The 26034-nt window shown below is 46.0% G+C and overlaps 4 protein-coding genes across 6 annotated transcripts; all 4 read left to right on the plus strand.

The window, feature by feature from the left end:
* Positions 1-653: 653 nt before the first annotated feature.
* On the plus strand, positions 654-11211 carry LOC142892079 (A disintegrin and metalloproteinase with thrombospondin motifs 2-like). Its single transcript, XM_076032116.1, has 25 exons — positions 654-901; positions 1837-2276; positions 3463-3640; positions 3807-3904; positions 3998-4081; positions 4488-4571; positions 4693-4846; positions 5088-5193; positions 5290-5433; positions 5647-5779; positions 5904-6017; positions 6257-6402; positions 6486-6575; positions 6702-6784; positions 7189-7322; positions 7931-8054; positions 8134-8214; positions 8294-8457; positions 8538-8697; positions 8774-8906; positions 8988-9201; positions 9377-9506; positions 9586-9660; positions 9843-10026; positions 10173-11211. Exons 1-25 carry the CDS (start codon positions 808-810, stop codon positions 10984-10986), a joined length of 4161 nt encoding a protein of 1386 aa, XP_075888231.1. The 5' UTR covers positions 654-807; the 3' UTR covers positions 10987-11211.
* A 970-nt stretch (positions 11212-12181) lies between these two features.
* ndufa2 (NADH:ubiquinone oxidoreductase subunit A2) lies at positions 12182-14001 on the plus strand. The gene is made up of 3 exons (XM_076032095.1): positions 12182-12340; positions 12840-12946; positions 13814-14001. Exons 1-3 carry the CDS (start codon positions 12237-12239, stop codon positions 13903-13905), a joined length of 303 nt encoding a protein of 100 aa, XP_075888210.1. The 5' UTR covers positions 12182-12236; the 3' UTR covers positions 13906-14001.
* Positions 14002-14604: 603 nt separating this feature from the next.
* Positions 14605-20076, plus strand: ik (IK cytokine). Of its 2 annotated transcripts, none has more exons than XM_076032096.1 (20): positions 14605-14758; positions 15252-15318; positions 15406-15498; positions 15578-15637; positions 15781-15948; positions 16058-16172; positions 16261-16331; positions 16406-16452; positions 16560-16723; positions 17005-17113; positions 17289-17328; positions 17413-17575; positions 17669-17690; positions 17784-17861; positions 17980-18064; positions 18163-18220; positions 18361-18449; positions 18753-18861; positions 19577-19611; positions 19728-20076. In XM_076032096.1, exons 1-20 carry the CDS (start codon positions 14749-14751, stop codon positions 19753-19755), a joined length of 1611 nt encoding a protein of 536 aa, XP_075888211.1. In that variant the 5' UTR covers positions 14605-14748; the 3' UTR covers positions 19756-20076. The 2 variants fall into 2 exon arrangements, with proteins under 2 accessions (XP_075888211.1, XP_075888212.1); XM_076032097.1 differs by having other exon boundaries at positions 17672-17690.
* A 268-nt stretch (positions 20077-20344) lies between these two features.
* chm (CHM Rab escort protein) lies at positions 20345-25901 on the plus strand. 2 transcript variants are annotated; one of them, XM_076032100.1, is made up of 17 exons: positions 20345-20444; positions 20912-20978; positions 21063-21135; positions 21438-21559; positions 21662-21762; positions 21855-21928; positions 22041-22178; positions 22309-22425; positions 22529-22640; positions 22771-22993; positions 23575-23652; positions 23767-23874; positions 24029-24092; positions 24312-24408; positions 24560-24658; positions 24745-24890; positions 24993-25901. In XM_076032100.1, exons 1-17 carry the CDS (start codon positions 20393-20395, stop codon positions 25242-25244), a joined length of 1923 nt encoding a protein of 640 aa, XP_075888215.1. In that variant the 5' UTR covers positions 20345-20392; the 3' UTR covers positions 25245-25901. The 2 variants fall into 2 exon arrangements, with proteins under 2 accessions (XP_075888215.1, XP_075888216.1); XM_076032101.1 differs by having other exon boundaries at positions 22047-22178.
* The last annotated feature ends 133 nt before the right edge of the window (positions 25902-26034 follow it).

The raw sequence follows: 26034 nt of genomic DNA on the forward strand, positions 1-26034 counted from the left end.
ATATCTGCCTTTAGACCACACGGAAACCACACACACACACACACACACACACACACACACACACACATCATTGACCACAGTTTCTCTTCAGCCGATGAAAAAAGGCATCTTTGACACACACACACACACAACCACTGAGTCCCATTTTAGTCCTAGTTGCTGTCGGTCTATCTTGGTCCTGGCACACTTACCAAACAACTCAAATGGTCTGAGAAACATTTCTCTGTCTGTTCTTGTGGCCACATCACATTTGCTGCTGTTGAGTCAGCAACCAATCACACTAATACATGCGATCAAAAAAATATCATCTGTTATCATCTGTCTTATCAGAGGAAACAGATAAGTTTGAAGCTATAATAGCAGAGGTTTTTATTCAAAAAACAAACAAATACCTGAATCAGGTGACCTCTAGTGACTCACGGGCTCCCCCACTGATCCCGTCATGCTATGTGGTGAAGTTCCATCGCTGGTGCTTTGCTGTCAACCTGAGGCGCAGCTGTGCGACCTCGGGGTGGAGTGCACAGCTGTTTCTTTAGCAGAAGGGGGAGCTGCTGCGACGTAGTTGGCCTCTACAGAGAGACAGATGAGTGAGGGGGTGGAGACCCGGGCAGACAGTCGGACAGTGGGAGGAGCCAACGGGACAGACTGGAGGAGTCAGTCAGGGACTTCAGTCTGAGTCTCTACACTAACGCTGTCTCTCTCTCTCTCTCTCTCTGTCTGTCTGCCTCCACCGGCCTGACTGACTGTCTTTCTGTCTCCCATCAGTCTGCCTGTCTGTCAGTCCATCTGCCTCTCTGAACTATCAACATGGTGCGACTGCATGATGGATTATTATTATTGCTCATTGTCTCTGTGCTGCTGACCGACTCCACACACGCATTCTGCATCACTGACGACACAGGTGAGGATTCACCACGACACCACGTCAATGGAACTGGCGCCGACCACGCTGCAGCACGGCTGCTGGTTCTTCCATCCTTAGTGTCGCTGGTGTAACATCAGTGCGACTGTAACGTTATGCAAATTTCAAAGAAGACTGTCGATGCTCTTGCTGCTGGTAGTGGAGGTGCTCATACTCCACCATCTGTGACTGTTAGACTTTGCGGGAGTGTACCACACATTTGAATGTGCTACTGTTAGCCTTTGCAGCCGCTGCAGCAACCGACCCCGGTGGTGATGCCACTCTTCTGCCTGTTGATGGTTCTCCTCCAGCTGCTGCTGCTGCTGTTGCTGCTTCTTCATCTTCTTCTGTTGTTTTTGAGCAGCCGTCCACAGACACTTGGCGCTCCCACATCTGCTGTCGACACGCCAGCAGATGAAGTCGGTTCCTCTGTTCCATCTGCGTTGTCACATTTTTTCCATAAATCTTCGTGTTTATGCATCACTGGTGTTTGCGGAATGTGAGCTATTCGGATCCTGTTTCATCATATTCTGTGTTTATGTGTGTGTGCGTGCGTGCGTGCGTGCGTGCGTGCGTGCGTGCGTGCATTGACCTCCATGACCTCACACAGAAGCAGAGGAACTCTTCCCTGTTAAATTGGTATCAGACTCATATGCACACACACACACACACACACACACATGCACACACGCGGTGAGGTCATCCTGTGCTCTGATTGGTCCAGATGTTTCCTGCTGTTTCTAATCTGGGTTCAGTTCTGGTGTGAGGTGAAATGTGATCCTGAGTCCGCAGCGTCAATGTGGAGCAGCTTCACCGCAGATTCACCGCGCCGGCTCTTTTTCTCGCCGCCGACAGGACGACTCCTCTCCACACGTCCACAGTGTCACGTTTGCATCACAGAGCTGACTGCTAATGCCCTTTGGTTTCTCTCTCAGACTCCCTTGACCAGATTTTGTCCGAGTATGCCATCATACATCCAGTCAAGACTGATGTCAATGGGCGTGTGCTGTCAACATCAGCCTCCACCCACCACAACCACATGGGACAGGACACACCCACTTCCAGAAGCAAGGGCAGAAGCAAAAGAGGAACTTTGGCAGACTCTTTGCATGAAACTCTGTCCGATCAGAGCAGAGGGCGGAGCTACATGGACAAAGAGGCGGGGCTTTATTACAACATCTCGCTGTTCGGTCACGACCTGCATTTACGGCTTCGTCCCAACAGTCGTCTCATTGCCCCCGTTGCCACCGTGGAGTGGTGGGAGGAGTCAGGAGACAGACACTCTCAGCCAATAGGAGACACTGACTGCTTCTACACAGGACAGGTGTCCAACATGGAGGACACATCTGTAGCCATTTGCAATTGTGATGGAATGGTAGGTGCCAATCTCCCGCAAGTCGTTTTCTGCATCACTTCTCCATTACTGCCCTCCAAACGTTCACTTCCTCTCTATCAGGTCACATTCATTTATTTCCTCTTTGATACTTTCACTATCACTCCTCATCACCTTCTTCTCAGAAACTCCTCTTCATTACTTCCTCTTTACCCCATCTCATTTCCTCCTCGCCATCAGTTTCTTTTCACCTTTTTCACTAGATAATTTACTTTGCATACTTGACATCATCGTCATTACTTCCCTCCCCTCACTCATCAAATGTTTTGCTGTTCAGACACAAGTTTAAATACACGACATGCCAAAAAGATGAAACACAAAGTGGAATCAGTGGAATTGTCAATGTTGGCGACTTCCTGTGCAGAAGCTCAAACAGGAAGTCTATTAATAACATTCACCCTAGAAACATGTATATAAATACTGCAAACAAAAACAACTGGACATCATAAATATTGAAAAATGAGTCAAAATAAATCCTGTAGCCGCAGAAGAAACTCTTTAAAACATGACGACATGCAGAGACTCGCTGTGTTTGAGGGCGTCGGCATTTTCGACGGCACAGCTGATAGAATCCAGATGTGATGGAGCAATGAGGCGTTTAGGAACCGGAATATTCCCTGATGCAGATCGCAGCTGCTCCTCTTCTACACGTCGGTCAGCTCTGGCTGGAAACTGCTGACTCACTCTGAAATAATGCTGACTCTCAGTCCATTCCAAGGCCTTTTTGACAGAAGGCTGTCAGTTGGCACAACTTCCTGTGTTCCATAGCTGCACTTTCTCAAAGAACCGCTAGAGGCTGACAAAACTGTTTGAGTTTCCAGAAACTGTGTTTATCTTATAATCTATTACTTTTGGGGGTGTGGCTTTATTAAACTATGAACTGTATGCCAGCAACAGCTTTCATCAGAAAATCCTCCCTTCTGGTGACTTTAAATTAAAAAAAGAACCTATCTAGACTGCCAAAAACTGGTTAAGCCCTGACCTGATCAATCCAAGTCCAAAATCAAAAAAGTCCAAAATCATTTAGTTTCCTCAACAAACAAACAGTGTGTTTGGACTTTAACCATCCAGCGGCTTCACACTCTCCCATTAGAATTTTTTTTTTTTTGCAGCAGATTATCAGTGGAATGAAGATAGATCACAGATGAGATGGGTCTCTGCGTTGCAGGCCGGTATGATCCGGATGGGTGGGGAGGAGTTCTTCATCGAGCCGTTGGCTCAGCGGCTGGGAGGAGGAGGATCCCAGGGGGAAGCAGAGCAAGGGAGAAAACATGTTGTTTACCGCTCTTCAGCCATTATCAAGAACACACCTGCTGTCAATCAAAGCACTGATGACTTCATTCGAGGTGAGAAATCGGACATGCTTGGCTAACACTCAGCAGTAGCCAATAGGAAGTGACACACCCACCACAGAAAGAGCATGATGTCATTTCATCTAGAATTTCTGTCTTTATTACAATATAGTGAAATGTGATTAACCTGGAGTGCTGTCCATCTGTGGTCCGTGTGTAGGGGCTCTTTTGGGTTCTCTGAACTTCAATCAGAAATCTGCATCTTCTCCACGACGACAACGACGCTACATTGAAGAGGCTGAGCTGTTTAACATTGAGGTTAACTATCATTATTTTATCACAGATAACATTTTTTTGTCCTTTAATGTTACTAAAGCGATCATATCCCCCTACACCCACCAACCCTGGCAGGTTCTACTGGCTGTGGACTATTCGGTTCTTCTCTTTCATGGCCGAGATCACATTCAGAAGTACCTACTGACCTTCATGAACATAGTGAGTGTGCGTTCAGGTGGATCTGTCGACTCAAGAGAAAAAGTGGTCTTTGCTTTTTGCTCTGATGATTGGAGTTAATAAAAAAAACCATCAGAACAACTTTTCAGAATTCTAGTCATAAAAAGTCTAGAAGCATGTTGTGACGTCGAGTCTTGGTGAAACGTTACCGTAAGGGTTGTTACTTACTAGTCACCTGACAGCAACATCAACAGTCACTGTGTGTGTGTGTGTGTGTGTGTGTGTGTGTGTGTGTGTGTGTGTGTGTGTGTGTGTGAGAGAGAGAGAGAGAGAGAGAGAGAGAGAGAGCGCTGTGAGGTCATACCATGGAAGCATGGTATGGAAACAAGGAACATGATGAACATTAACATTGTGACACTGATCATATGGGTGCATGTGTGTGTTTCAGGTCAATGAAATCTACCAGGAGCCTTCTCTAGGTACAAACATGAATGTTGTTTTGGTGAAAATTATCATGCTGTCTCCATCAAAGGTAAGACACAGCAAAACTCACACTTTATTGAAGAGCTGTTCCTCATCCATCAAACATGGAGAAAAACATGACACGTATGTGGAGACATGTGACGTGACGGTAAGTGGCTGTGTGTGCTCAGTCCCAGCAGTTGATCTCCGTGGGGAATCCTCAGAAAAGTTTGGAGAACGTTTGCGGATGGTCGTATCTCCAGCAGAGGGAGCAAAGCGAAGCTGAGCAACACGACCACACCATCTACCTGACCAGGCAGGAGTTTGGCCCCTCTGGCATGCAGGGTACTGCTGCTTACCGGCCACTCATGCTGCTAACTAGTCACTCGTTCATTGTTAGCGCTGCAAACCAGTCACCGCTCCCACTGTAAAGCAATCAACGCTAATGCTTAAGACAAAAACAGGCCATCCGACACCAGTACTACAGCCACTACAGCGGCCATTATGCTACCAGTTCAGTATTCTACTATACGCTGGTCCAACTAGAGCAAATGTATTTCGCTTACCTGGGACCCTCTGCCGGCAGGTTACGCTCCTGTGACAGGAATGTGTCAGCTTCATCGCAGTTGCGTCCTCGTCATCGATGATGGCTTCTCCTCTGCCTTTGTAGCTGCTCACGAAACAGGACATGTGTAAGACACACACAAAATGTTACACTGGGTTGGACTTGTCTTAGGGAGAAGATACAACGTCGGGCTTACCCGTCCGTCTCTCTACCTCCTGCTCAGACTGGGGATGGAACATGACGGCGAGGCCAACGACTGCGACGATGATGTGCCACTGGGTAGCATCATGTCTCCGCAGGTCCAGGCCACCTTCCATCGATACCACTGGTCACGGTGCAGCTGGAGGGAGTTGCACAAGTACCTGGAGTAAGTTGTGCTTATACCACTGACACAAATACTGCTACTGATACAACAGACACTACTGGCACTGCTAGTATAACTGACACAAGTACTAAGGGCTAATAGCATTGGTAGTACTTGCTGGTATCTCTGAAATGGTACTAAGTAGAGGAACTAAATTTTACTGTGGATAGCAAAACTCATTTGTTTCTGCCTTTGACTCTCTGACGGCTTCCTCAGCTCTTACGACTGTCTCCGCGATGACCCTTTTAACCACGACTGGCCAGCTCTGCCTCAGCTGCCGGGCTTTCAGTACTCCATGGACCAGCAGTGTCGCTTCGACTTTGGGCCGGGATACAGTCTGTGCACCGCAGTGAGTCAAATCTTTCTGTCTGAGACCTTTGATGCCATCGCACGAAGGATAATTAAAAGGAGCAGAGGGTGAAGTGACGTTGCATGCGTGTGTCAGTGTTTTTTGCGCTGTGTTTGCACGACAGTATACAAACCTGGAACCGTGCAAGCAGCTGTGGTGCAGCGACTACAACAATCCTTTCTACTGCAAGACCAAGAAAGGGCCGCCGCTTGACGGGACCAAGTGTGGACCAGGGAAGGTGAGGTGACAGTCAGCAGCAAAACCCTTTTGCTCCCCCGACAATACTGATGTTCTGACTGATCTGGTCAGGCCCAGTTTTGCATGTTGTGCAAACAGATGCTGATGGGTCACAAGACTTTGTGTTGAACTTGGACAGCATGCCAACACGCTAAGTAGCACATCCCTTACCTGTATCCGGTACATTTAACTTGACCTCAGCCTTCATGTTCGACCATGCTCACCCCTGTGTGCTTACAGCATTGCTACAAAGGCTACTGCATGAAGGTGACAGCAGACATGCTGAGACAAGATGGCGGCTGGGGAACATGGAGTCCATACGGAAGCTGCTCCAGAACCTGTGGGGGCGGAGTCAGGTTTCGAGCCCGGCATTGTGACAGCCCAGCGTGAGTGAGCATTTGATCGCCTGCAATGCTAAGAGTCAGCTGAGATGCGATTTCTAGAGAGATTAACCTGTTATTGTGCTCAGTCCAGCCAACGGGGGGCGTACTTGCTTTGGAAACAGCTTTGAGTTCCAGCTGTGCAGCCAAGAGGAGTGTCCGCCGCTAACCGACTTCAGGTCAGTCCAGCCGCACCTCTCTGAGCTGTCTCTTTCTGTAGACTGACCCCAGGTCAGCTTGTGTTGTGTGCACATCAGTGTGTGTGTGTGTGTTACTGCAGGTTGATTTTTGCATGTCTCTTTCAGGGAGGAACAGTGTAAAGCCTGGGATCCATTTTATGAGCACGATGGAAGAAAACATCACTGGCTGCCGTACCAACATCCCGATGGTAATCGTAATCGCATACATTTATGATACACACAGACAACATATATTTAGATACACACATACTGTGACACACATGCAACACCCTGACCACAAACAGCTACACACATTCTTTCCATTTTACAAACTTAAAGATTAGATAAAAAAGTCTCCTCTGCGGTGTGTGTGTGTGTGTGTGCGTGTGCGTGTGTGTGTGTGTGTGTGTGCGTGCGTGTGTGTGTGTGTGAGCATGCATGCTAAACTCATCATTCAGGAATCTGTTGTTGGAAGGAAACTTGTGGCCTCTCTTCTCTTTAACCCTTTATAGTCTCAGACATATTTTAATGTTTCTCACTTCAGGTCCTGCAGGTTCAAATTAGATGTTCCACCCTATGACTCTGCTGTGGTCTGTTGTTGTTGTGTCTGCAGCCGATGAGCGCTGTCGTCTGTACTGCCAGTCCAAGGAAACTGCCGCGGTGGTTTTCATGAACAGAATAGTGCATGATGGGACGCCGTGCTCCTATGCGGACAGCCACAGCCTCTGCGTCCGAGGAGAGTGTGAGGTCTTTATTTTGATTCTGAGCTTCTCCAGACAATCTTCATGGTGTCATTTTTTCTCTATGTTGGATTTTATATGATGGGGTTCCTGCTGTGCCATGTGGTGGTCTGGCATAGAGCGCTGTGGTCTGGTGTACTGCGGTGCAGCATGGAAACAAGAAACATGATGAATGTTAAGATTTCGACGCTGATCATATGGGCGCCATAGTCTCATCCAGTTGTTGCTTTAATGGGTTTGTGTGCTGGCTTTTGTACCAAGTATGTGCAGTTTTTGACTGGGCTAAATGAAAACAGTCTGATGGGACAGACAGTGCCAGGATTCACTGCAAAAAGATTCCTTTCATAATGGGAGGGTTGCTGTCTTGATGGTGCACTGCAGTCCACTGCTGTGAACCACGTCTTGAGAAAAGACAAGTCAGCTTGTGTCCTTTAACTGACTCCTCACACCCAGGAACACAGACCTATCAGAACCTCCACTGAGAGTGTGTTGACCTGAACCAAACATCTGTGACAGTACTTTTAGCTCTCATGGTTTTCTTCCCACCTTTCCATGTTTCCTCTCATGTCCGCTTGATTTTTTTGATTTGTTTGTTTGTTTTGCTTTTTTATACAGCATGTAGGTTGTGACGGTCACATTGCTTCAGACAAACAAGAAGATCGATGTGGTGTTTGTGGAGGAGATAACACTAGCTGCAAGATTGTCAAAGGAAACTTCACTCGTAGCACCAAGAAACAAGGTCAACCTCATAAAGGGACTAGATGCTTCCCTGGGCAACTGAAACATGATCCCTATAAACAATCCTTCCTTTCATGCAGGTTACCTAAAGATCCTGGAAATCCCCAAAGGAGCCCGGCACCTGCTGGTCCAAGAGTTCAAGGGGACACCTCACATCCTGGGTAAGAGGAGGGAGGTGAAGTTCATTTCCAAAAACTCAGCTTCAGGTTTTGTGAGAACCCATGTTATTTCCTGCCCCAGCGGTAAAGAACCAGGAAACAAGTCACCTCTTCCTCAACAGTGAGGATGAGCACCCAGTGTCCCGAGTGGTGATAGAGAAGGGCGTCATGTGGGAGTACAGCAACACTGCGGAAAAAGAGTCTATCCAGACAACAGGGCCTCTGAAATATGGAGTTCTGCTCATGGTCAGTCCATCACCGTCATCACAACGTCAGACACTTGGACTGTTGGCTTTGGGCCTGAACCTCTTGTTCCTGCCAATCAGGTCCATTCCCAGGGCGACTCCAAGGTCACGGTGTCCTATAAATATATCATCCAAAACCGCCTTCGATCTTCACTGGAGTCCAACCTTCTGACAGAGGATGCCATATTCTATGAGTGGGCTCTGAAGAGATGGTCCCACTGTTCCAAACCTTGTGGAGGAGGTCTGGACTACTGGCAGTCTCAATAACAGTAGGCTGTATCGCCATGGTAACAGTTGTCCGTTGTCTTTCTTCTCAGGAAAACAGTACACCAGGTTCGGCTGCAGGAGGAAGGCTGATGGGAAAATGGTTCCACGAACTTTCTGCTCCAACATCAACAAACCGAGAGCCATCAGCCGCAACTGCAACAGCAACGCCTGCAGCCCACCACGGTAACATGTGCACACGGCAGACACGGTAGGTACATGTGTTTTAACTCAAGGGAGGCTGAACCTTTTGTTCTGCCTTTATAGCTGGGCGACAGGCGAGTGGGAGACCTGCAGCGCCTCCTGTGGTCAGACAGGGTGGCAGCGGCGCTGGGTGAGTTGCCAGCAAACGGCAAGTTTGGGACAGCAGCAGGAGCGATCTGTCCCCAGCAAACTCTGTGGCGAGAATCGTCCAGTGGGAAAACAGACCTGCAACCGCTTCCCATGCCCAGCCTCGTGGAGAAGAGGGCCTTGGACCCGGGTATGACCAGCCAATGAGATGGCACTTTACTGATTTGCTTTTTTTTAAAAAAAAAATAGGAATTGATTTCCACCACATCCACCAAGTAATTTCAACCACAAAGTCCCTCAAAGTACCATTAACCTTGGAATTTCTCTCCCTTCTTGTCTGTATCGTGGAATGGTTACACTCGCAGTGTTCGGTTTCCTGCGGGAATGGCACTCAAGAGCGTCAGGTTGTGTGTTCCAGTCCGGGGACTTCATTCCACAACTGCAGCGAGCCCAGACCAATCACAAAACGCACCTGCCAGGCCCCGCCCTGTAACGGTAGGTATCAACTGACGAGTTTGCCATTTTGTGGTGGAACTGGGAGCTACTGGATCCTCACTTCTGTCTCTTCCTGCAGGCGACCACAAAAATTCCATCGTTCAATGGCTGTCCAGGTCCAACACAAACTTCTCGGCTCCAAAGATTTCCTCCAGTAAGCCTTGCAAGCTTGTTCCTTCCGTCTCCTCTTGTTCGTATCATGTTCCTCCTCTTCCCCTTCACTATTTTTCCTTGTCCATTTCTTCTGAGGGACTCAGACAGAGTAATTTGTGAAACATCTTATTTCTGTTCCCCCACATCCAAACTTTAGACACTGAACTATCCCTCTGTCTCCAGGGCAGCAATGTCGTGCCGACCGCTCTGTGTTTTGTCGAATGGAGGCTCTGACTCGGTACTGCTCAAACGCAGGGTACCGCCAAATGTGCTGCAAGTCCTGCAGCAAGGAGAATATCAGCAACTCTGACAATTCCAGCAGCTCCAGCAATGTCACCTTCAGCAGCACAAACCCGCCAAGCACCAGGTGAGTAAAACCCATCTGGAATGTTCTGTCACAGTTATTTAGTGCTGAAGATGCCTTTTAATGCTTGGTGAGGTTTTTTTTTTTGTTTTTTTAATTACATTTAACATTACATTACATTTAAAAATGCGAAATAATTTTTCTCTTAGTGCTCGGAGTTCCATCACAGAGGCGTGGACTTCAGTCTTCACTTCGTCGTGGTCGTACACCAGCCCAGTCATCCGCAACATAATCAGTACTCCGTCGCTTTCCTTCAGTGTCACTCTGCCTCCCACCAGTGAGAGCAGCACCAGCTTTCTTTATGTGGATTACAGTGATTATGATGAGTATTATGAGGATCTTTCTGGCACACCTGAAACTACCGCTAACAGACCCACCACTGATTCTGGCACAAGCACGACAGTCACCAACTTAAGTACCACTAATACAGGTACTGCAAGACTTTGGCCGGAAACTACACCACCTGATATACTTGACAGGACAACCACTTCCACATCACCTCCAACTGTGGTTCCCATTATACCGTCTGAAGGTGAAAATCAGTCACTGGTACCAATAAGGACAACTGCAGTCCTAGAGATTTCTACCACAAACCTGGCAGGGACTGATGGCATTAACTCCACTACACCATCACCAAGCAACACATCAGAGGGGAGGAGCAGTCCTGCTCAAAAAAACCAAACAGTAAGTGAGCCGTCACCCTCACTGTTCCCATCCCTCCTCACTCCGTCTAAAAAGGAGAACAACTCGGTGGATGAAGTACAGTACCAGATTGTTGGACTGGACAGGGAACTCAGCAGAGGGCAACACAGCTACTTTGTGCCACGGTTGCCACCATTCAGGGAACGGACACAAAACAAACGCATCCAACAGCTTCTGAACGAAAAACGCCGCCAAGATGTTCTGAGAAGGTCCAGCAGGAGCAGAGATGGCAGGACTGATAGCAGACAAGACGGGTTATAACAAAGTGCCGGCAAAAATGTCCCTTTTGTCGCTCAGCGCTACCACTAAAAGAAAAAAATAATTTCTCAACGAGGAAAAGACTGCAGGCCTTTATGTGTGCCAAAATCTAGAATCATGCTGCCTGAATCCAGACTGAGAATGTTTCGTGGTTTCCCTATATTTGAAGTGTTCTCTTCATGTTTGTATCAAATAATCTTGTTTCATAATAAAGTGTCATTCAACTGCTATTGTCTTCAGAGTCATATAACACCTGCAGACACTTAAACAACAGCTTGTTTCATGCTCCTCTGTCTCTGCGTCACATTTTGTATTTCATCAAATGGTGAGGAACAGTATTTGACTCAAGTCAATACAACAGGTGCACAGCAGTCAAAATATGTATTCTTGCCACTCTAACCAAATGTCTGTCTGTTGACGATGAACAAAAATAATAAAAGATTAATTTCCCCATACTAGATGTTCATAAAATTGGCCTGACCTCAACATGCTCCGCTGAGGGGTGACTCCAGTTCTATCATTTTCAGAGCTTTGTGTTCCTAGTTAAATACTTATTGTAAGCAGATGGTCAACATTAAACTGAATTCATATCTGTTGAGTCATGACAGAGCAAACAGTTGAATCAGTGGAAACAGCTGATTGTTTTCAAAGTTCTCCTGTTTGAACGTCCACTAGAGGACATTCTTAATAGAGCTGCATGTTTTGATTCTGTCCAGGAAATGACATCACCATCAACACAAACGTCCCAGTTTATACTTGACAGAAGATGTAAATACTGTACAGTATTGTTTAATCAAATAAGCTGCTAAAAATGGTTAATGTCTTATTATATAATGTAAATTAATTAGAATTGTATACATCGTTACATTCTGAAAATGTATACAATAGGCTATTTCATGAATAGTGATAGAGGAAAATTGTGTCAGAGTTGGGAGATGCAGATGATAGGATTAAACAGAGGCAGATAAATTCACTGTGGCGCCCTCTGAAGGGCACCACTGAAAACAGTGTGCTTCATCATTGGCTGGAACATTTCATCTTAAGTTGGACAAAATGCTGCTTCCATAGAGAATGAGCCGAAGTGTAATATCATACTCGGTCAATTTTAAAGGTAACCCTCTGAGTAACGGCGCTCATAATGCAAAGTAAACACAGCCTGCGAGCGTAAACCCGGGGTTTACACCTGTCAGGTCAAACTCGGGGCTTTCTGAACCCATTCATTCCCCGTCCTTGACAGACTCTGCGAATCCAAGATGGCAGCCGCCGTAGTGCGAGGTCTCGGCTCAAGTCTGGCCAAAAACCTCCGGGAAATCCGGATCCACCTTTGCCAGAGCTCAGCGGCCAGCAAGGGGGCGAGGTGAGAACCAGGGCGGCGTCGGGGGGGTCGACTAGAGACACAGCCTCAACGAGCCGCAATTAGTATAGCGCCATCCCCAGTGACCTGACGGCGGCTAATAGCTAGCAGTTAGCGTGAGCGGCTAGCATAACAAACTCCGTAGGACGTCTGAGTCCTGAATTGAGGGAGCGTGTCATGGTGTTTTTTTGTGTACTGTTTTTAGTGAGTCACTAGAACGCGTGAACCTATGAGATGCTAAAGTCTTATATAACCAAAGTCGGTTAAACGCACGTTATTGACGAGTTGATGAACAGTATCAATCAGCTAATTGTTGTTGCAATGGCTAAATGTAACATGCAACATTATATGGCTAAACCGTTTGGCGTCGGTACAAAAACGTCCTTTCGTTTTTGTGCACAAATCTGGGGTTTATTTTTGACGTACCAGAATGTGTAGTTCATGTGTTCATGTGACGTCAGGTATGTGCTTTGCACTGACTGTCTGTGCGTGTGTTGTTTAGAGACTTTGTGGAGCAGCATTATGTGAGTCTAAAGAAATCAAATCCAGATTTCCCGATCCTGATCAGAGAGTGCTCTGGTGTCCAGGCCCGAGTGTGGGCCCGATACGGTGAGTCATCACATCAGTGCCTCACACATGCACTATGACTACACTCACTACACTCTATTGGATGACTAAGATAGCCTAACGCTTTCAAACAAGTCAGAAACCAAATCAAACTCACCTAAATTGGCTTGTTTTTTTCTTTCCACAATAACCTCTGATTTGGTGGAAGTAAGTCCAGAGTTCACAGAGGAAGAATTTCCATTTTTGTTGATTCAGTCATTCCGTCTGCGTCACCCTCATTTCTTTTGTAATCCTTTCTCCTAAAATTGTTCCAGTTCTATAACTCCCATGGTTAAACCAGTCCGTCCCCAGTTCATTTCCAGATGTGTTTAGTCCACCGTACCTGAACCGACTGTTGCTAATGCTACAACCAAGCAAGCATGTGTTACACACCAACTCAGAGGCTGCAGCCTTGGCTTACATGGTCTGCAAAAGTAGAATAAAAAAAAGCCAGACCAGTGCTATTAAAGGACTTGGTGTAGCCTACGAAGATGTGCAGCTATATTATTATCTGTCTCTCCCTTAACTTTCATCTTGTTAGCTGGCATCGGCAATTTGTTCTGCTTCATGGTCACACTTTACGCCGGGCCCCGATTCCTTTAGGGATATCCTGGACTATCAACAACTCAACTCAAACAACAACTTCATGTTTTGGAAATGTAATCTTACTTTCATGAAGGAGGCTGCAAATTTAACGACCTATGCATGCCGAGTCAGACTTAATGCAGCCCTTGAAATAAACAACTCTTGAATTGAAACGTGGCAATTAGCAACCTACTGTGCTTTTTTAGTCCTCATTTGTATGCAGCAGTGTGTTATCAGTGACAAGAATGAGTTTTAATAATCACTGTGCTCACACTGTCTCCCTAGATCTTGGCAAGGAGAGGAGCGTCTCAGTGGACAACATGTCAGCTGATCAGGTGGCTGGAACTCTTCAGACTCTGGTTCAGTCCAAACCTTGATCGTGTTGACTCCACTCTCCGAAGTAGTTCATACGTGCTACATTACCTGTGTTTGTAAATTTGATGATATGAATAAAGGATATGTTGTGAATGTCACTGTTGTCTTTTTATGACTTCACCAAATAATAATGAAACACATAAAGTCAGTTTGATTGGTTTGGTTTCAGGTGTTTACACTCTCAGACCTCCTTCCTGCAAGAGATTTTGTTGAACACCAGCTGAACCTAGAGAACCTGTTGTAGGGGCGTTTTTGTCCAGCAGAGGGCAGTGCTTTGCATTAGGCCTCGTGACTGACAATAACCACTCAGCACTTTGTGCAATTTACCAGATTCAATGTGAACAGTTAAGGAAATAAATGTGTTATGTAAGAATATCTTAGGAGAATTCTTATTCTAAATGTGCATTTTTTTTTTTTACGAATATATATATATATTTATACGACAGGCAAGTTTCTGTGCTTTCAGACTTAAACTAAACGCTAATACACCTTCGCATGTTGTGCGAGGTAGGTGCAATTTTACAATAAACACGACGTCTGACGATAAACTTGAGACACGATGTTAATGGAATGCATTCATTCAGTTTCCATACCCGCTTCTTCCCGAGCTCAGGGTCACGGGGGTCTGCTGGAGCTGGAGCTTATATACCGTTATAACTCAGCAGGAGGCGCTCTGAAGAAGTCTGCGGCAAAACCGGATGTGACGTTTACCACAACAGAAGTGGCCTCGGTCGTTAGCTCCTGTATAGCTAGCAGCGCACATACGGAGCAAACGCTGTCTGTTTGTTTACCGTCGGAACCAGAGTGACGTTCGGTCCACTGGAGAGGAATAACGCTTCGCCAAGATGCCCGAGAGTGAGTCCTGATCTCCGAAACCAGCCTTAACTTAGCACGATGTACTCACTTAGTTTGCTCTCACAATGCTAAATAAAAATGCTAGCTATCTGGATCTTATGGTCGTGTCTTGATCAAGACATTATAACGTAAAACAAATGAACCCCAAACATCTATACGCTTCTATCAGTGGCCCGGAAGTTGGTCTGGTTGCGTTTGTTAGTGGAATTCTTTGTGCGCACCAGATGATGGGTAGATACCAGTTTGATAGAGATGCCAACACACAGTTGATACCCTTTAATCGATGGCGAACATGGCCATATTCTCACGAACCTGACGCTCAAGTAGATTATAATCCTTCTATTGATGTCAGTTTTAGCACTCTCAAATTGTATGCTCATATACTGATCCAGTCATATATAGACATAGGCTTGATATATTCTTCCACTGATTTTCTTCTTCTTCTTCTTCTTCTTCTTCTTCTTCTTCTTCTTCTTCTTCTTGTCTTGTTCAGCTGAGAGTTACTCCAACCCTCTGGCCCCTGAGGGTCATGAGGTGGACGATCACAGAGCCGCTGCTCAGTGAGTATCACTCTGACAGGGGGTACGCATTTGTCTTCCCATACCTGTGTGTGAATGCATTTTTATTAACCATGCGTGCTTTCCCAGGTCCAAACTGACTAATGATGACTTCAGGAAGCTGCTTATGACACCGCGGGCAGCTCCCACTTCAGCTCCACCGTCCAAGTCCAGACACCATGAGTGAGTATCACACACACCTGCTGCCAAACTTCTGTGGCGATAATATTGACAGAATTTACATGAAAAATTTGTTTCCTAGGATGCCACGGGATTACAATGAAGATGAGGATCCTGCAGCAAGGAGGAGGAAGAAGAAGAGGTGAGTACAGATTGGTTAATAGTCCGTAGGTGTAACCTCTTTTCTTGCTGATAATGCTTTTTTTTTTTTAGTTATGTTAATCATCCTGTTGTGTTGTTTGATAATATAAATGTTTCCTCACTATTTATTTTTTTGTCTTGCAGCTATTATGCAAAGCTACGCCAGCAGGAGATGGAGCGAGAGAGGGAGCTGGCAGAGAAATACAGAGACAGAGCAAGGGAGAGACGAGATGGCGTCAACAAAGATTACGAAGAGACGGAGCTAATTAGCACCACAGCTAACTACAGAGCTGTAGGGCCCACTGCAGAGGCGTAAGTTGAGCTAACTGTACTGCATTTCTAACAGTGCAGTGTAATAAAGAAAAGGACTGCTCATGCAGCCACTCCTGCTCTACATATGTGTGTATCTTTGTGTCTCCAGTGACAAGTCCGCTGCAGAGAAACGTCGCCAGTTGATCCAAGAGTCTAAGTTTCTTGGTGGTGACATGGAGCACACTCACTTGGTGAAAGGTTTGGATTTCGCCCTGCTCCAGAAGGTTAGTCAGCTGTCAGCAGCCATGCCCACCCTTCAGTTAGCGGACCCAGCTTGGTCGAACTGACTTTGGACACATGTCTGTGTTTCAGGTGAGAGCTGAAATCACCAGTAAAGAGAAAGAAGAGGAAGACATGATGGAGAAAGTCCAAAAGGAAACAAAGTATGAGAGTTGGCATAAGTACTTCAGTAATCAGTGTTTCAGCAAATGCTGACCCAAATGTTTGTATGTTTCAGGAAGGACGTGGATCTGGAAGAGAAGATTGAATTCAAGACTCGACTGGGTGAGTCCACCCCTCCACTTCCTTTTGGTCTCCCCTAAGAGCCTCCTCTCCCTTGCCACTGTCCCATTTGCCTTCCGACTCCTCACCATTGTTCTCGCCCCTCCCAGGGAGAAACATCTTCCGCGTGGTGTTCCGTCCGGGTCCGATTGAAAGGAATGAGCTCTTCCTTCCTGGCAGAATGGCGTACGTGGTCGACCTGGATGATGAGTTCACTGACACTGACATCCCAACGACCCTGATCCGTAGCAAGGCCGACTGTCCAAGCATGGAGGTACAGCTATACTTCCATACTGCTGCAGGGCTACTGCTCCACTATACTGTTCTTCAGCACACACAAAAAGAGCTTAAGTCCATTGCGAATACTGATGCAGAAACATTTTCTGAGAAATATATATATTATTATATATTTTTTTCTAGTGTGACGACAGTATTACTACATGTTTGGTTTCTGTTGATTGTGAGAGTTTTGCATTGCAGTCTTGTGGTTAGGTGATATCTGAGTGCTGCTTTAATGACTTGTCTCATGTCAGTTGTGATGCTGTTGTGTTTCAGGCTCAGACGACTCTGACAACCAATGACATCGTGATCTCGAAGCTGACTCAGATCCTGTCGTACCTCCGTCAAGGGACGCGTCACAAGAAGATGAAGAAGAAGGACAAAGGTAAAACAACACTTTCTGTCCAGCCAAAATAAAGACACACGGATACATCGGGGGCATCATGAAGAACTTGACCGACACTGTGTATAAACACAAGCACACTCAATACTTGTGTAACAAGGGAAATGTACTCTGAGGATTTTCCTGCCAGTAAGTCATGGTTTGGACTGTGTTTCAGGGAAAATGGATGAGAAGAGAGCCCCTGAAGCTGATCTCAGGTCAGTTTCTGGCAACACAACACAAAACTACAATGATGTGTAATCACAATCACAGTTTTTGTATCTTTGTGTGCGTGCTCGCAGTATCTTTGATGATGTCGGAGACTACATCGTGTCAACTGGCTCCTCCTCCTCCAAACCTTCCAAAGACAAAGAGAGACACAGAGAGAGGGACAGGGACGATGACAGCAAGAGTCGCAGACACACTCACAGCTACTTCGAGAAGCCGCGAGGAGATGAACACCAGGTCAGATTACGCACTCACAAACCCAGTAACACACAAAGTAGTCTTGTTTTTTGGAAGGGGTTCTGAACCGGTTTCTGTGTTTCTGTCTGTTAGCAGGGAATGGAAGTTGATCCAGGTAACTGACCTGTAAATACAATTCAGACTAAGGCCCAGATACTGTATGTTCCGCTCAGTCACCTGATACCTGTCTGTCTGTTCTGTCATACAGCTCCGGTCTCAGTCCGAGAGCAGATTAAGATGATCAATGAGAAGTTTGCAGGAGCTGCAGGAAACCAGTGGCAGGAGCCATATCCTTTACACCACTACACACTGTTGCAAACTATGCAGCAACAGCCGCACAGCTGTCAACATGTTATTACACTGGTATTGTAGTGTTGCTGTGGTGTTTTTCTTTAACAATCTCACTGGTTCCCGGAAAGAAAGCGGCAAGGAGCAACTGGGAGATTTCTTTGGCGGATCAAACTCCTATGCTGAGTGCTACCCTGCTACGTAAGACACAATCTCTCTCACACACATATGCACACACACATACATACATACACACACACACATGCAATTCCATGCTTCCACGTCTGATGTTGCTGCAGGATGGATGACCTGGCTGTGGACAGTGACGAAGAGGTGGACTACAGTAAGATGGACCAGGTAACTACAGTTCCCAGCATCCACCAGCGCTGTCAAAGCTGACATCTTCTGAACCCCCACACTGCTCTTTGACATCACAGTTGTATCAATGATTTTTATCTTGAAGGGGACTAAAAGTCTTTATGTTTTCCATGTTTCAGGGTAACAAGAAGGGTCCACTAGGCCGCTGGGACTTCGACACCCAAGAGGAGTACTCAGATTACATGAACAACAAGGAGGCACTGCCAAAGTGAGTGTTCCTCTGGTCTCTTATCGCAGGCGGAAATAAAATGTAATCCCTCACGTCTGACTCAAAGGCAAACATTAATTTTAATCCCTCCGATGTGACACACAGGTATACGTGAGTTCTAATCCCTTGGTTTAGATATGCAGATGCACATCAGTTCTAATAACCCCACAGACTAAGATTAGTTATAAACCCTCCTTAATGGCTCAAAGGCACACCTTCACTACAGCCAAACCATCACCTCTTACCCCTAAGCACAGTCCAAAATATGTGGGAATGTGTTCTGATGAAGTTTTCCTCTCTCAGGGCTGCCTTCCAATACGGCATCAAGATGTCTGAGGGCAGGAAGACTCGCCGCTTCAAAGAGACCAACGAGAAGGCAGAACTGGACCGTCAGTGGAAGAAAATCAGCGCGGTGAGCTCCAACAAACGAACATCCTGCACAATCGCATCAATTATCACAACCTGCCTCAGCCCGCAACCCGCTGTCATTAAATAGACCAATATGTCTTTGAACACAGCTGTTTTTATTCCGTCAAAAAGGTGGTTGTAAACCGCCATAATAGTCTAATGTCACTTCTAACTGCCAAGGGCATGAAACGACAAGGAACAGAATACAATAACATAACACATTTACCACATTAACCCTAGAGTCTCTATCTGGGCAAACTAAGTAGAATATAGCAGCCTAAGATAATAAAACCCTGGAAAAAAAAACTTTCCAACTATCGTCCTAAAACTCTCAAATCTTTCTCCTCTCTGTTTGTTGTTGTTGTGGTGGTGCTTGGCACTGTCGTGATGTCTGCGTCAGAGCGCGTGCAGGTTGCGTTATTTATGCATTTACCAAACATATCAGCATTGAATCGCTGAGCCCATTTTATAATATTAACAAGTATAATATCCATATAAAATCCATATAAATTGATTTATTTTCAGTCTGTCAAAAATAAATATTCCATCATTTGTAGAAATCCCATTGTACATTAATTGACCTGCCACGCCAATAAAGGGAAAATGTCTTGACTCAGCTCAGCTTTACAACATTCATTCAACATTACACCGTGTTTGTTTTACTCTTGTTTAAGGCTAGATGGTGTATGAAAGTCACTGTTACACTTTGTCTGTTTCAGATCATCGAGAAAAGGAAGAAGATGGAGGCTGATGGGTAAGTGCTTTGCTACTTTTCAGTCAACCTTAAGTTGTTAGCTGTTGTTGTAATTTCAGACCATCCTTCTCAAGAAAATGCTGTCGGTAATTTGTTGTACCTTATTTGTGTTTTAGGGTTGACGTGAAGAGGCCCAAATACTAAGACGGCTGCTGTCCAGTTATCAGTCAATACTCGGGTTAATTTTCCATTTTAGTTTCATTCATCAAGTGTAGAAGGTCTTACCCAAGTAATGTTGGATTTTGTTTTGCTGACAGAAAAAAAGAAAAAAAAATCAGCGAATAATCAATATTTGTGTGATTGGTACAGAGTCACTGTTTAACACCTATAGCCTCCCAGTGTTGATGTGCTAAAACGTGAGTTTTAATGTACAGTAGTAAGTGCATTGTTATGTTCACTGTGAATATCCAGTAAATGATTTATAAACATTTTCCTCATGAATAAAATTACTTCAAACTTTGAGAACGAGTATTTTTCTTCTAGAGACACATGGTTTAATATTCTATTAGTATTATATTAAGACATATAAAATGTGTTTATATATTTATTTTGATAAAAGTTATTGTTATTAAAGTGTGTTGTTGGACTGCGATGAACTGGCGACTTGTCCAGGGTGTCACCCTGCCTTCGCCCTAAGACAGCTGGGATAGGCTCCAGCAGACCCCCGTGATCCTGAATAGGAATAAGCGGGTATAGAAGATGAATGAATGTTGTTGGATTCCGATAGGAGCACGTCTGTGACGTAGAGGGTCACGTTACTGTATGTTTCCCTGTTAGCAACATGGCTGCGGAGGATCTGCCGTCTGAATTTGACGTCGTCATTCTTGGAACAGGTAGAGATAATCCTGTTCTATGCCGTAACATCGATCCGAATCGTGTGTCCGCTGCTGTCTTGGCTAGGTGGTGAAACCTCGGGGTCCGTTCCGGAACGTAGGCTCGGCTTATTTCGTGTTAGCTTCAGGCTAACGAACAACCCTAATGTAAACGACGATGGCTAGCAAGCTAACAGTCGAGCTGAACGAAGGGGTCCTGTAAGCACCAAACGTGCCAAATATTAGTGTTACCGTGATTGATGTCAGCGTTGTCAGAGGTAACAGTTGTGCGTCCACGTCTGACTTTCTCCTCCCTGTCTTATATATTTGGTGTTTGTGCTCCCCCTGATGCTAACGTTAGCAAGCAGCCGCAGTCAGAATTGCTCAGTCATCACGTGATGTCAGTATCACTCGCATCCTGACTGCGTGTGTATTCTGGAATACACAAGTGATTTGGGGATGTGTTGTTGTGTATCTGTTTGTGCCAGGTTTGGCTGAGTCCGTGGTGTCTGCAGCTCTCTCGAGAGTGGGACAGAGAGTTCTCCATGTTGACAGGTTTGGTACTACATCTTCACGACTGACTCATCAGTTTAGACCCAGGTGAGACTGTCGATGCGTAAACCCTTTTGTATATTACAGGAGGAGCTATTATGCAGCAGACTGGGCCAGCTTCACCTTCAATGGGCTGCTCACGTGGATACAGGAGCAGAAGGTGAGTGGCGTGCTGCTGCTCTGTGATTGGCTTTTGTATTTTTTTACCCATAAAGAAGATGGTCCCAAAAATTAATACACGTTTTCGCATATAAGCATTCGAATACAGACCAAATCACCAAACATCTCTAAATACGTGCATCAAAACATGTGATCTCTCATACCCAGACACAGGATGGCTCTCCCGCACAGCATGATGGGAAAATCAGAATATCTGTTAATGTGCTGCTCGGAGATGATGAAATTCTGATTCCATTTATGATTCAGATAAAGTCTATGTTGTTTTCGTTTGCATGCTTGCAGGAGCGTCAGACAGACGAAGTTAAGGATTGGTCGAGCCTGGTAGAAGAAGGGGAAGAGCTTATCCACTTGTCAAACTCAGACCCTGCTTCTATCAAGAACATTCAGGTGTTCTGTTTCACCAGGTACAGCTCTGTTAAGTCTAGCAGGTCACGCTTGTAATTACTGAAGTGCCCTGTTGGGCTGGACAACCTACTGTTCTTAATAAAATATACATATATATACAGTGAAGAAGATGAGGAGGAAGTTGCTTGTGCTACTCCTCCAAACACCACAGAAGAAGAAAAGAGTGGAGCTGAAGAGGAGTCCACGGAGACAGAGAGTGCAGGTCGGAACCTTCTCATATACTGACGTGCAATCAATGCTTTCGTGTGGGGAGATGCAACGACTGGTGTCATGACATCACAATTTGTGTTAAAGGTTCAAAACCAGAGGAAGGAGGTCCAAGAGAAAAGGAGGGGGAGGAGGAGGAGGAGGAGGAGGAGGAAGAACAGGTGAGGAGCAGGTGGAGGAGGCTTCTGTCTGCAGGCCTGCCCTCACTGGTTAAAAGCCTCTGAAGCTGGCTTTTAGGAAAATTGACTTAGTTTAGTTTGATCTTGTCTAAAGACACAGGTTTCCAAGGAACAGGAGGAGGAGCCAGAAGACCATAAGCCTCACAACCAGTCAGAGCCACCCAAGAAGAGGATCAGCTACAGTCAGCTGTTGAAGGAAGGACGAAGGTTCAACATTGACCTGGTGTCAAAGGTGAGAAATGAGGACACAGCAGCGACAACACCGCTGTGACCTCGAGCGCCACCGACAGCCTACCGTGAGCCTTGGTGGTTTTCACCGATGTTTATTGTAATCATCATTTTCTCGTGTCTGCTCTTTCCAGCTCATGTTTTCTCGTGGCTCTTTGGTTGATCTGCTCATCAAGTCAAATGTCAGTCGCTATGCAGAATTCAAAAACGTCACCAGAATACTGACCTATCGCCAAGGAAAGGTAGAACAGGTGAGCGATGTGCTGTCGTACCTGTGACCCGTCTGTCTGCCCTCGGCCTGCTGTCTGCCTTTGACCTGTCCTCTTGCCTCTCTGTGACCTGTCTGTCACACAGGTGCCCTGCAGCAGAGCCGACGTGTTTGCCAGCCGTCAGCTGTCCGTCGTTGAAAAGAGGAAGTTGATGCGTTTTCTCACTTCCTGCGTGGAGGAAACAGAGGAGCAGTCTGGTGAGATCTCGAATAGCCATCCTTAATCAGTCTGAGGGGCAGAGCTTCACCCATTTAGTGCTCTATACGATGTCGGTAATGTTGGCATCATCATTGGGGGTAACACAGTCCTGTGCGACTCTGTCCTCAGCCTTCAACGGTCGGCCGTATTTGGAGTTCCTCCAGAAACAGAACCTGGGCGACAACCTACAGCACTTCCTGCTTCACTCCATCGCCATGGTAACCGAAGACACGCCCACAGAGCAGGGCCTCGCATCAACTCGCGAATTCTTGCGTTGTCTGGGTCGCTACGGCAATACCCCCTTCCTTTTTCCTGTCTACGGCCTTGGAGAGATTCCCCAGTGTTTCTGCAGGTAACAAGTCTTTTTTGCCAATACTCGTCTTCTAATCTTTACACAAAGCCCCTTAGTTTAATTCTGATAATAATAACAATAATAATAATAATAATAATAATAATAATAATAATAAACTTTTATTTGTACAGCGCTAAATCACAACCAATGGCGTCTCAAAGCGCTTTATACAATCAGAGAGAACCAACCGGGCCCCCGGAGCAAGCAAGATGCAACAGTGGCTGGGAAAAACTCCCCTGTGGGAAGAAACCTAGGGCAGAACCAGACTCCAGAGGGCCATCATCTGCCTATGAGTAGTTGGGGTGAAATACAAAAATAGTGGAGAGAAAGAGAAAGAGAAAGGAGCAGAGTGAGCCAGGGTGGCAGAAAAACAGATACACCAACCAGGCAAAACGGATATAAACACAAAGAATAGGAAATTCTTCTTCCTGATGTCAGGAAGAGATTCTTGCACAACATAATTGACTGAAGATTGTTCTTCTTAAAGGATTTAGTGAAACTGGAGGTGGAAAGAGGACACGTTTATCAAAATGCAGCAATGAAAGCAATGTTGACGTTGTGGTTCTGGCTGTGTGTTTCAGGATGAGCGCTGTGTTTGGAGGGATCTACTGTTTGAGGCACTCAGTCAACTGTTTGCTGGTGGACAAAGAAACCAACAGGTACGTTCGTCGCTTCCATAAAATACATAACCGTATTTCAGGACCTGTATTGTATTATATCACCAGAACAACATGTAATGTAAGGCATCACCAACTCGTCAATGACTCTTCTAGGTGTAAGGGGGTGATTGACAGTCGCGGACAGAGGATCAGCTGCAACCATTTTGTGGTGGAAGAAGGCTTCGTAGGAACGGACCGAAAAACGATGGCCACGCCCACAAGGTCTGTACACACCAGTCACTTGCCAGTAGAAGCCAGTGGAATTACGTTGCAGCTTCACCTGCTCATGCTGGCAAACCCTCAGCTAATCTTGGCTGCTCCTGCCCTTGCTAATAGCTTATGACTACTGTATGTGCATCTGTCTGTATCCCTGCAGGTCCGTCTCCAGAGCCGTGTTAATAACTGATGGCTCGGTTCTGCCCAGTGACTCGGAGCAGCAGGTACTGGGACCCTCCTGAGGTTGCAGCGGAGTCATAGCTCTGCTGCCGTCCCAGTCTCTCACTCTGTCTAAGTGACAAGGGGCGGGACTATGACATCACAGCGTGTCAATATTATTACACCAGAATGAATTATGGGATTAATGTTACATAAAACTTTAATTGTGTTGGTGTATGTGTGTGTGAATTTACAGCAACGTTGTAAACTTTCCTATCCGCCAGGTCTCCATGGTAACCATTCCTCCAACAGCAGCAGGATGTCCAGCGGTGAGGATGGTGGAACTCTGTTCGTCTACCATGACCTGCATGCCGGGAACATGTGAGATGTGAACACAAACACACGCAGTCAGACGGTTCATGCACTTTTCCTGCAGCCTGAGATTGTCCCTCCCCCCAGTTGGGACCAACAGTAGCAGGACATTGTGAATCGTGTTGACAAATGAAAATTCCGTGGCCCTCCCATGTTCTAGGTCTGGTCCACCTTACCTGTCAGTCTGCCGGCTCCGCCTACGAGGACCTGTCACCGGTGGTCACCAAGATGTTCCACACGTCAGAGTCAGAAGACAAAGGTAGCACCACACACACACACACTTACCTCACCCACATCAGCCTCTTGAGTGGATGTATCTTCAACCTGTGAGCATCTTCTGTGCAGGAGACCGTCCGTCTGCGCTCTGGTGTTTCTACTTCAACATGGCCGATGGCTCAGCGCTGCAGGACCAAGATCACGACCTACCGTCCAATGTATTTATGTGTTCTGGACCAGATGGCGGTCTGAGCCATGAATACGCCATCAAACAGGTGACTCACATACACTCAACACAAGCAGGAAATGGCAGCTCATCCTTTTGGATAGACACAGCGGTATCGTGAACATAAAGCCACAAACTCCTCTGATTTCAGGCCGAGTCGATATTCAACAAGATCCTCCCCGATGAAGATTTCTGCCCTCCAGCCCCCAACCCTGAAGATATCATATATGATGGAGATGCTGCTGCCGCGGGAGATGGGGAGATCCAGGATGAGAACACACAAGAAGGAAACAACGAGGATGATGAGAATCAGGAGCAGAAAACACTGGACGAGGACAAGAGTTGTGAGGAGAACCAGGTGGAGATCCAGAACGAACAGGAGGAGCCCAACAAAGAGAACTAGACGAGAACAGAAAAAACCCCAAAAAAACAGAAAGAGAATTACAAGGAGAAACTGGGGGAGAACTGTGAAAGGCCCAGAGGTGACGAAGCAGGAGGAGAACTCGAGGATGTTGTGGACGGGATCAGAGCGGTCCCGCAAAGTTAAGACTCACAATATTTAAGTCAGATACCGTGTCATTAAGGTATTGCACTCAGTCTTGCAATGTCTTTTACTTTATGCCTGCAAATCGTGCCTCGAAAGTTGTTAGTCATAAACATAAAGTTTTCAGTCTGTGCACCTCAATCATGTGTTATTCCCGACGCTGCTGGACGTCCTTGAGTTGATCCTGTATCGACACTAAAATATCAACACACTCTGCTGTCGGGGGAGCTTTCAGTCTGAGCCGGATTGACTGCTGCACTGTGGGCCGATGCCATAAATAACATTATGATAGTGTAATAATGTTAATAACAACAATGATCTAATGATGTTGCATGAGGCCTTTCGAGTGGCCCACGGACGCAGGACAGACAGACGGACAGACAGACACAGAATAAAGATCAGTTAACTGAGTCAACCAAGATGGGAAAGTTCTGCCAGACTGCTGCCTTCATTTTCTTTTTATTCAAGTGTCTTATCTTCTGTGTTAAAGCGTTAAATTAAAAATGTAAAAACATCCTCAGTGACATCACTGTTTGTCTCTGCTTTGATTGGCCGGATTTCAGACACTCATACACACATTCTGCTGTAGAGTGGAAAAACTTTATAAGACCCTTCTCTCTCTACCCCCCCCCCCTCTCTCTCTCTCTCC

This window comes from Nelusetta ayraudi, unplaced genomic scaffold (assembly GCF_046127955.1).
Source record: "Nelusetta ayraudi isolate G7.1 ecotype Tasmania unplaced genomic scaffold, CSIRO-AGI_Nayr_v1 ptg000033l, whole genome shotgun sequence".
Lineage (NCBI taxonomy): Eukaryota > Metazoa > Chordata > Actinopteri > Tetraodontiformes > Monacanthidae > Nelusetta > Nelusetta ayraudi.